Genomic DNA, 10,525 nt, shown 5'->3' on the forward strand with positions numbered 1-10,525 from the left:
TCAGCACCAGGTCCAGCCTGGCCACACGGACGGTGCAGTAGCGGTCCACGCTGATGAGGGTCATGAAGATGATGGCACTGTAAGTGGCCAGGAAGTAGGCAGCCCCGGCCACGCGGCAGGCTGCCTCCGAGAGCACCCAGTGCCCTCGGGCAAAGTAGTAGGGGATCCAGAGGGGCAGCGTGAGATTGAAGAGGATGTCGGCCAGCGTGAGGTTGATGAGGTAGATGCGGATGGCCTTCCTCACCTTGCTGCTCTGAAGGAAGACCAGCAGGGCCATCAGGTTGCCCGGCAGCCCCACACACAGCACCAGGCAGTACACCAGGGGCACCAGCAAGAACTGCATTGGGTCCCTGGGCTCGCATGCCCCAGGGTCCTCGGGCACCTCCAGCCCTGCCAGCCCGTCCACTGAGCCATTCATCATGGGGCCCCTGGAAGAGAAGGGGGACAGGGTCAGAGGGGAAGGGTCAGCAGGGGATGAGTCTCCCAAAGGGCGTCAGAGCCCTGAGGAGGGGAGCAGACAGTGAGTGAGAGCCCCAACTGCTGGCTCCAGCATGGCCTAAGGGATTGGGGAGCCAGCCTGATTCCCTCACCCATAAGAGCTGTGTGGCTCCTATACACAGCCCCCTGCCTCTGCCCCAATACACACTCCTCCATCTGTCCATCCCATGCCAGCCCCTGTGTGCATCCATCCATCCATCCATCCCCAAACGAGTCCATTTGTCCGTCCATCCATCCACACAGAGCTACGTGATCCCTCCCCCCAACCTCTCTTGCTGCCACCCAGGCACTGAAAACAGAGTCCAGTTCAGATTAAAAGCAAACAGGGGCTCGATTCCCCACGTAACCACTGCAGCCAGGTGGCACGGCCCCCACCGCTGTCCCACGGGCACCCCCTCCTGCAGTGCCAGAGTGCCAGGCTAGGTGAGCACAGCAGGTCAGACCCAAGGAGCCTCCATCAGCTTCCGACCAGAACAAGGGGCCAGGTAAATGAGTCAGGGACCAGGCAAATGAGTCAGGGACCATGCTCCACTTCTTTCCCCCTCCCTCTCTCCCAGGCTTCTCCCCGTGCAAGACCTCTCAGGTCTGAGCTGGCGAGGTGCCCATCTCTCCCTGACCCAGGCCTATGCCTTTCTTTCTTCCAAGGGGCAGTTCTGCTCCATGAAGCCTCAGGACAAGCTGCTTCAAGAGCCGTGCTAGGGGCCCCAGCTCCATGACTGCACCAAGACACGACCGCACTGCACCTTGGCTCCACAATACATGCTTCCACACATCCCCATCAGGGAGGACCGTGGGTTCTCATCCTTTGCCCTGCCCCTGCATCATGGTTGATGCCCAAAAAGAAAGGCACTGCCCTGGCCCCGTGGTATTCACCCACTTGCCCCAGGGCTCACACTGTAATGCAAGCCAACTCATGCTAAGCTGGGGCCGACGCACAAAAGTTAAAATACAAAATCCTGATGCTAACTGCATAGTGCAAGAGGCTGCGAGTTCATGGCTAGACCATCTAAGAAGAAATAATGTGGTATCCCTTCCAGCTTATCTTACTATATTCGTGATGATTTTAAGCAGGCCCCTAGTTGTCTGGTATGTAACTGGGTGAAATATTGTCTATCCTTGAGTAATTAGCATGGTAAATATTTCTTTTGTAATTAAATCGTGTTTATGTGGAGGAAGAGACATTCTCCATGTGTAACAGGTGTCTCCTCCTGATTTACTTTTGTTTTGCTGTTTCCTCCTGATTTACCTTGTTTTGCCTACTGGTTCCTTTGATCTTCCAAGGGCACTTGAGTTTCTCCTGATTGTTAATCAGTTCCTTGATCCGTTCCAAACTCAGTAGAAATGGATACCCTCTTGTCACTGAGGAAGGTCATTCATTCAAACTGGAACTTTCTGATAACCAGTAATGAGTAGTTTGATTAACAGGGTTTTCCTGTCAAATACGGCTTGGGACTCTCTCTCGGTTTATACAACTACAGCAAGGCTTGGAAGATGTTGGACTAAGGGTATAAGTAAGACGTGGAACAGCTACCAGGGCACACTTCAAGAGTGAGAAATCCCTCTCTGACCCCAACTACTGCTGCGCCCAGCTTAGTCAAGAAGCTGAAGAAAAGCCTTTTCATTGCCTGTTTGGTGAGAAATCATCCCCTTACAGCTAATTACTGAACTTTGCTTTGCTTTGGGCTCATTTAACTTTGAATACGTGTAAATAAAGCCTTTCTGGCACTTATCGAATGAGGTGTCATGTCAATCCTCTGAAACTAGTCCAAAACCCCACGTTTTTATTTTGCTAACATTGGTGCAGGGGCCAGGAGACCCTTGGGGGCTGCAGGGTCTCAAGGTTACTCAGGACTCCCACCGACATGGCAAACATCTTCCTTGCTGCCCTGGGCACCCTCCCTAGTGCTGGGGGCTCAATGGGGTGAGAGCAGGGGGCAGGGGAGAGCTGTGGGGAGACTTTCTCAGCAGAACTGAGGGTCCAGGTCCTAGTGATAGAGGCAGGCATGAGAAGCAGAGAACAATACTAGCTGCTGTGAGATGACCAGCAAGGTGACCAGCATCTGTCACCTGCCCCAGGTGCCTGAGGCCAGGGCAAGGAGCTGTGGGTGGGATTCCCAATCCTGGTATGTCCTGTGCTCCCACAGCCTGCAGCGCACAACCTGAGAGAAAGGATGCCTGGCTCCTGGGGCTCTCCCTGAGAGCCTCATCTGGCCCCCACAACCAGTGTCATGGGCTGGGACCGAGAGGCATCGGTAAGGCTGTGTGCCATCGCAAAGGGGCAGGGTAAATGTCCCAGGTAAGGCTGTGTGGATGGGTAAGGGGAGCAGTTTGGAAGGGAGGGACACTAAGACAGGTCATTGCAGCCCTGCCGCTGAAGCAGAGACAGCCCTCTACGTGACTCTCGCATCATCTGGCTCAGCCCTGAAAGCACGGAGGCAGGGGAACCACCTGCAAGCGTGCCCGCAGACCACAGACAACCGTTAGTCTCTCAGAGAAGCAGACACGCCACCACTGCCTTGTCTCTGCAGCTTCCCAGTGGCAGAAGGGGATCTCCAAGCATTTGCGGGTAATGAGGGGGTCTCCAGACTAGTGGGAAAGGTCACTCTCTGTCCCCATTCCTTCGTGACGTGGGCTGCCCGCGTGCTTTGGGTTCTCTGGTCTGCCGCGGCCTCCTGCGCCAGCAAGCCATGCAGCCTTCACCCCAGTGTCTGGGCACTCAGCAGAACAAGCCATGGCCTGCTGGGGACTGGCTGTCTCCCCCCTGGGGTGCTGTAATGCAAGCCCAGGGCTGAGCCCATGCAGTGGCTCAGAGCTGTGCCATGCAGACGGCCTCCCAAAAGTCTGCTGACCCTGGGTGCCGCTCTGCTACAGATCCCCTCGGAGCCAAGGGGTCCCACAGAGGAGTGACCCGTTCTGCGTCCAAGCTCCAAACAATCCACCCTGTGTAACGTGGACCTGGGCCCAGCATCACCACCGGCTCCAGCTGGCTCTGGGGATAGCCCCTTAAAGGCTCACTACCCCACAACAACGGCAGGGTCACAAGAAGCATCCCTCCTCCTGCAAAGGGGCAGACAAGCATGTCTCCAAGTCCAGCCACGAGGAAGAGAAGATGCGCTGAATCAAACCTGCCTGAGAAGATCTCCAACAGGCATCCAGGCTGAGACACTGGAGCCCCAGTACAGGTCAACCTGGGCACTTTGGGACCACAGCCACTGGCCCATGGTGGAGCTGAGGTCTCAGGAAGATGTGGAGGTCCTCATGACTGCATGGGGCACCCTGGAGACACACTGACCCTTATGGCCTAGGAGCTGCCTGAATGTGTGCTCCTGGATGCCATTAGTGCTCATCAGTAATTGTCCTGGTTTTATTGAGCCATTCAGGAGGGGACAGCAGAAGAAGCTGGCTGGAGACACCCAGGAGAGCAACCCAGCCCCGGGTCCCAGTGTCTCTATGGAGTCAAGCTCCCCTGAGCCCATGAATAGAGCCCCAAAGCGGTTGGGGACAGTCTGCCTGGAGAGTAGGACAGATGTACATCCATGGCAATGGCAGCCCCCTCCTCACACTGTGCCCTGGTTCAGGGGGGTCTCCGGGGCCAGGGCAGCATGTGTTGAGCCACGCCCTGGCTGGACGCACAGAAAGAGGTGGAAGGGTCTCCCACAGGAGATATCAGTGCCAAGAGCTGCCGGGGAAGCCTCCGACCAGAGGGGAACTCCCACATGCCAGACGGACCTCGCCTGCATCTCGCCAGCCCCTCTGCTCGGCACGGGGAAGGGGAGGGGGCTCCTGGGGAATGTGCAGAGCCGCCACCATGAGTCAAGGGTGCAGCTGCCTCCTGCCAGGCCTCGGGGACCTGCTCCCATGGAGATGCTGCTCCCGGCTCCAGCTCGCAGCTGCAGGGGCTTAGCACACCCGCCCCAGCGCATAGCTGCGCCGGCTGGAATGTCCCTCCCTCCCCGCCCGCATGCTCTGCTTGGGCAGGGGACAGTGCAGCCACCCCCCACCCCAGCCCCAGAGCCCTGCCCAGCTGGAGGCACAGCTGAGCCAGGTGCTGCCTTCCCGGTGTCTGGCAAAGCTGGATTCACCTGCTGTGCACGCTCATGCAAGGCTGCTGCCGGCTCCAGACAGCCAGCACCAGGCACTTCTGATGAGGCCTGCAGCCGCTGCCCAGCATCCAAAGCAAGACCACCCTCACCCACACTGCATTTGGCCAACATTTCGGGGCTGAGTCAGATCTGGGGTATTCCTTCCTGGCCCCCACAAGCAACTGCTCTGAGCCCTGAAGCATGAGGATGGCTTGTCTGCCCCCCATCGCTGCCATAGGTTGGCACAGACCTGGGCTCCTAAGTGCTCAAGGAGCTTTCCCACCCTTCCCACCCATTCATCTTGCACCCTTTGAGATCAATGCATACCTGAGAAACCAGCTCTGCCCCTCACAGGGGTCCTTCCTGGCCGCGAATGAAGCAACACAAGGGAAACACATGGCTCATACTGTTCCTGCTCTGCGGCTAGCCAGAGAGACCTGTCTGCTGAGCCGTCTGGCTGAAACCTTGCACTGCCATTCAAATTGCTATGAACAAGTGGCTGTTCCCCTGTTTCCTGTGCAACAGATTCAGTCACAGGTTCCCCCTCAGTCCCTGGCAGAGCGAGGTGCCAGGCAGGGTGTGGTGCTCTGGGCTGTGCCAGTGCCATCTCCCAGCACCCAGGCTCTCCCAGATCATTGCTTCCCAGAGCCCAGTCCGTGCCAAGGCCATGTCTTCCAGCAAATCTACAAGCAAAGCCTCAGAGTGGCAGCCAGGAGCCCCACCTGCCCCACATCACAGTGGGAATCAGACAGATCCTTACTCACCAGCTCAGCCTGTACCCCCTTGTCTGCAGCACGGCGAGAGTGGATGCTCCCAGCCCCAGACACGTGGTCTGTCTGCACAGAGCAACAAGGAAACTGTTCTTAGCCCTGTGGCTTTGGGGTTTGTGTATGCTTGGTGTAAGCAAGCTGTTTGGGACTCGTGTTTGCTTGGAGACCGCATGCTGCCAGCAGACATAGCCAGGCACTCACCACTCTGAAAAAAAGCTCAGCCACCCTCCCAAAGCTTTCTCCCTTTTCCCTGAGTGCCGGAGACAGAACCGCTTTGTGTCCCAGAGAAGGATCTCTATGTCCCAGCATTTAAGCCATCAGGGACTTTTCAATGTAACTGCACTCAGGTCACCAGCTTCCACACTTGTAATGTTTCCATCAGACATCAAGGGCCTGATTTTTGCCAGGCACCCAGGCTGGGTTGCTGAAGACTTGATACTCTGACCTGGGCCGGGCTTTGGACACATCTTAACTCAATCAGCATTGGATGCTGAGCTCCTTTGGAAAGCCTGACCCCAGCTGGAGGCACCAAACACTCATTATAGGTCATGAAGACACAGCCAACATGAGCCTCTTACCTGCATCGGCTGAATTTTCAAATGCATTCAAGGAACAGGGAGTTTGCTGCGATGCAAAACAAGAAAAGAGTTGTTTTCCACTGAGATTATTCCTCGGCCTGAGCAATTTTCCCTAAGCAGCTGCAGCACTCGGATTGGGATATAGATCATCATAATGGTACCTGGCCCTTGCAGCCTGCTTTGTCATCAATAAATCTTAAAGCACTTCGCAAAGGTGATGCATCCTCTTCCAACATCATTGATGGGGAAGTTACAGATAGAGAGAAAGACAGATACAATAGATAGACGGAAAGCAAAAACGTAGATAGATAGATAGATACCGCTCAACTAATCCAGCCCAAACCCCGTCATCCACACACTCATCTGCACAGCAGCCAGGTCACGCATAGCACAGAGGACAATACAAGAGATGGGTGTTGCAGCCCCTGACCCCGGTCTTTCTTCCCTTCCTCCTTCCCTGCCCAGGAAGCAAAAGCCGAGGCTCCCCTTGCCACGGCAGAGCTTCCCGGGCACGTCCTGCAGCCAGTGCTTTCAGGTTCACAGCAGAGTGGAAGCTCAGCCCAGCCCACAGCAGCTCGGGCGGGTGCGGGGGGTGCCACCTAGCAGGGAAGGAACCGAACATCCTGGTGACTTTCCCATCCCTGAGTGTTATGAGCTTGTCCATAGCAGACCACAGGCTTTCCAGGCCTCCCTGTGCAGCACGGCTGTTGCATGAGAGGCACGCACTGGTGTAAGCTCAGGTCACTGAGAGCTCCCAAAGCCTGTCCTGCTACAGCCCTCCAGCCACGTGCTTCTCTTGGGAGAGGAGGAGATCAGGATTCGGCCCCAGCCTCAAGGTTGGCCCCATCCAAAGTGTGGCCAACTCTGCACATCCCCTCCCGGGAGATGCTGCCCAAGGCCTGGGGCAGGGAAAGCTGCTCCCAGCTGGAGTCTTACCAGGGCAGGCTGACTCCCAGGCGGGCCGTGCTCTCCTCTCGGCTGTGCTTCGCTGTCTGGTTGAGCTGGGTCTCTGGGAGGCCTTAAAGAGTCTGGCCGGGCTGTGCTGCAGGGGGAGGGAGCCGACTGCTCTCCCCAGCCCCTGAGCCACGTCTCTGGCAAGGGTTAATCCATCCGGTATGGCAGGGGCAGCTGGAGGCAGGCAGGGCACCTGTGCATGTATGTAACTGGGGATTCCCCAAGCAGCCGGCAGAGCTCGGGGGGCTGGGGCCGCTGGGAGACAGGCTCAACCCATGCTGGCTGGCACGTCACACGCCTACCCCGCGTGGGGGGCAGGTGGGAACAATGGGCCCTCACAGCCCAGCCTGGCATCCAGGGCACGAGGTAACAGGGATGCTGGAGCAGGAGGTGGAGGAGACCCCAGTGTCACCGGTGCAGCCCTCACGCCCACACCATCCTGCCCAGCGGGAGGGAGCCGAGCAGTGCAGAGCCAATGCAATGAATGGCCCGTGTGTGGCGTCCGGGATAAAAGCCCCTTTCATTGCCTGCCGCCCCTGCTGCACAGACAAAGCAGCATGGCACCTGCTGGCACCGAGACAAGCCCTGAGGGGCTGTAAGCCCCGCAGAGCTCTGCCCCCAGCCAGCTCACAGTAGGACTGGGGCCCGAGAAGGGGAATGGGATGTAAAGAAGTCAAACATCCGCCGCACCTGCCCTTGGGAGCTGGGTATTACCTCCTCTCCACCAACTGGGAAACTGAGGCACAGAGCAGGGGAGTGACTCACCCACGGGCCGAGTTGGGGAAAGACCCCAGGTATAGTGCCCTGGCCCCCCATCCTCTCACCTGCACCCACTCAGTCATACAGGCAGTTTCTTTCCTACCATTACCCGAAATGGATGGAAACCCGGCACTTCCCCCCAGGATTCACTGGATCGCAAGGCTGGAAAGGGCCTCCAGGGGCAGCGTCCAGTCCCCTGCGACAGCAGGCAATCGTGCAAAAAAATCCCACTGCTCACACCCATGGGTGCCCGACTGCCAGCGCAAGGGCTGCCTATTGCAGTTCAAAGCTCAGTGGGTAAGGAGGGTGCAGGAATCGCATCTTGGGAGCAAACAGCCCTCAGCTGTGAGCCAAGGGCAGTGTGTGCAGATCCCCTGTATCGGGAGAGAGATGCAGGCAGGGAACCGTGGGGGAGGCGCTGCTGGGACCACCAGGCATCTGGGGACTCTGAGCAGCTGTTGGCAGCTTGCTCGAGAGCCCTGGGGATGGACAGGGAAGGTGAGTGTGCCCCCGTGCACAGCTCTGATCGAAGCGGGCGCTTCTGGGTTCTGCCCCTGGCTGCCTTCAAGGCCAGACTCAGAATCAGCTCCGAGCTGCCCCGCAAGCACACGCATGGGCCAAGTGCTCCATGCCGCCTAGGACAAGGGTCCCCCAACCGTGCTTTGCAGCTTCCTCCTAACCGAGCACCCAGCATCTGCACGGAAGCAGGGCACGGCCTGCAAAAAGCACGTGCACACCAAAAACACACCACTGACCCCCGGCACAGGTCCAGCCGTAGACAGAAAAGCGGCAGGGCTCTCCTCAAGCTTCGCCCACACCACCAGGCCCCACCCAAACAGAGACCAGCCGTAATATCTCCGGGCATTCAAGGTTGCCCCTGGGGCTCACAGGCAACAGTCCCTTAGCAGGACGCCTCAGGCTGTCTGCAGACTCAGGCAGCCAACGCTGCTCCGGGCTTGCTCGGGGAAAGCCTGGCGTGCTGTGCTGCCCTGGGGCCAGTCCAGGGGCTGCCAGGCTTACAGTCCCGATGATAAAGCATCGCCTTTCCCCTTGTCGTGAGCTGGACGTCAGGAGCCCCCTAGCCATGAAAGACCCCTGAGCTCCTCAGCTGTGGGAGTTGGTGGGGGCCCGTGGCACAGGCTGGGGGCTGTGCATGTTCAACAGCTCCTTTCCCAGCCTCTGCAGCCCTGTGCTGCGTGCTAGAAATAGAGAGGACAGTCCTTCCTGTTTTAGTAATGAGTCAGCCCCCAGCAGCCGCTGGAGTCAAGCAGGGGATTTCAACAGCCACCGGATGTCCAGATCAGAGCCCAGAGCTCCTCGCTGCTCCTGGCTGCCTTCCCCTGAGTTATTGCAAAGTACACTACCCAGTGGGCCCAGCCCCTGAAACCAAAAAGGTCCTGCTCCCTGTGGGAGGGCACAAAGGTTGCTCTGAGGTTGTGCTGCCCACGGCTTTCCCAGAGCTCAGTTCTCCATTTCTGAAGCCAAGAGCAAGCAGCTCCGAGGTGCCGGCCCTAACCCCGTCCTGCTCTGACCCTCATCACAGACGCTCGCCTTGCAGTGGCGGGGGAATTTCTTTGTGGGGAAAGCAGTATTTTGGGCTGGGTGGGCAGCGCTGAGGAGCAGCGCTGCCCACCCAGCGCTGTGCCTCTGGGACGCTGACCTGCGGGACTCTCAGCTGCAGGGAGTCACTGAAGAAAGGCTCCCTGTGAGGCCAGATCCCAACGTCTCGTCCATTCCCAAACACCACGCACAGCTCCTGCAGCAGGATTTAGCTGGAAGGGCACAATGACAGCAGTAAGAAAGCTCATGCTCCGAGGTGAGGGTTGTGGGGAACAGGAAAGACTCTCTCTGGGACATGGCTGCATTACAGGGATTGCATCCCCCTCTGCAGCCTCATTAATCAAACAGGCTCTGTGCACGCGGCCTGGGCTGTTCAGTCCCTATGGGCCTGATTTTGCATCGCCAGGCTGCAAGGCCACCAGTGACATGAGTCCAGAGCGAATGCAAAGCTGCAGGTTCAAGCCTAGCCTGACTCCTGTGTGCCAGCCAGGATCAGGAGCAGCACTGGCTGGGCAAGGGTGCCCTGCCCCAGACAGAAACCATGGGGAGGGGAGGGGGGCCATAAACCCACGTGGATGAAGAGCCAAGAAACCTCAGCCCAGCAGAGCCAGCTCCAAGCCGTTGGCCCAGTGGGAGGAGGTGGCTGCTGTGTCACTCGCTCCCCAGATCTGCGACAGGTGGCCAGGCACATTTTTCTGCGGCTCCGGTCGGCTGTGCGGCTCCCGCCTGCCCCCGCAGTGGCTGCATCTCCTTTCCGTCTGCCTCCAAGCGCTGGCTTTCCTCATCTCCTGCTTCTAAATACGGGGTGGAAGGGGCAGGTTGGTTTCTTCTGCTCTGAAGTAGAAACGGTTTCCATCGCTGTAACTGGTGGGAAGGCTTCTATCCAGGTCTTCTCACAGGGGCAATGGACCCTGCTAGGCCCCGGAGAGCCATGGGGTGCGCAGGGCCAGCTCCTGGGCTTGGTGCTGGGATGCCACTGCCCTCGGGAGATGCCTGCAGGCTTTAGTCCCCATGCACTTGGGCAGGAATCAGTTACCAGGAAGCCCCTGCCTACCGCCCAAGTGTGCGTCTCCCTTGCCAGAGCTTCCCGCTAGGGCTCAGGGCACATGTAGTGCTCTGGGAACTGTGAGAATGGTGCAGCCTGTGCCCAGGCCTCTTGCTCCAATTGCAAGCCCTCCAGGGCGGTTCAGGCTCAGGCAGTAGCCTAGGCTTGATAGCTTTGGAGATGTGGCTCCTTCACCAAAGCCTCCATGCAGCCCTGGCAGCAGCCCCCTCACCTTGCCCACTGGCCCCAGCAGCCCTGGGCTGCCCAACATGGGGCTGG

The 10,525-nt window shown here is 58.3% G+C and overlaps 1 protein-coding gene across 1 annotated transcript in view; it reads right to left on the reverse strand.

The window, feature by feature from the left end:
* Window positions 1–6,900, reverse strand: part of LOC102374825 (platelet-activating factor receptor-like) — a 7,665-nt gene extending 765 nt beyond the window's left edge. The window contains 2 exon segments of the mRNA XM_014521500.2: window positions 1–428; window positions 6,865–6,900. The exon segment at window positions 1–428 is cut by the window's left edge and continues 11 nt beyond it. Of these exon segments, the coding sequence (XP_014376986.2) occupies window positions 1–421 (421 nt within the window). The 5' untranslated portion in view covers window positions 422–428; window positions 6,865–6,900.
* Window positions 6,901–10,525: the final 3,625 nt, after the last annotated feature.

The sequence above is a fragment of the Alligator sinensis genome, unplaced genomic scaffold, assembly GCF_000455745.1.
Source record: "Alligator sinensis unplaced genomic scaffold, ASM45574v1 scaffold547_1, whole genome shotgun sequence".
In the NCBI taxonomy this organism is placed as follows: domain Eukaryota; kingdom Metazoa; phylum Chordata; order Crocodylia; family Alligatoridae; genus Alligator; species Alligator sinensis.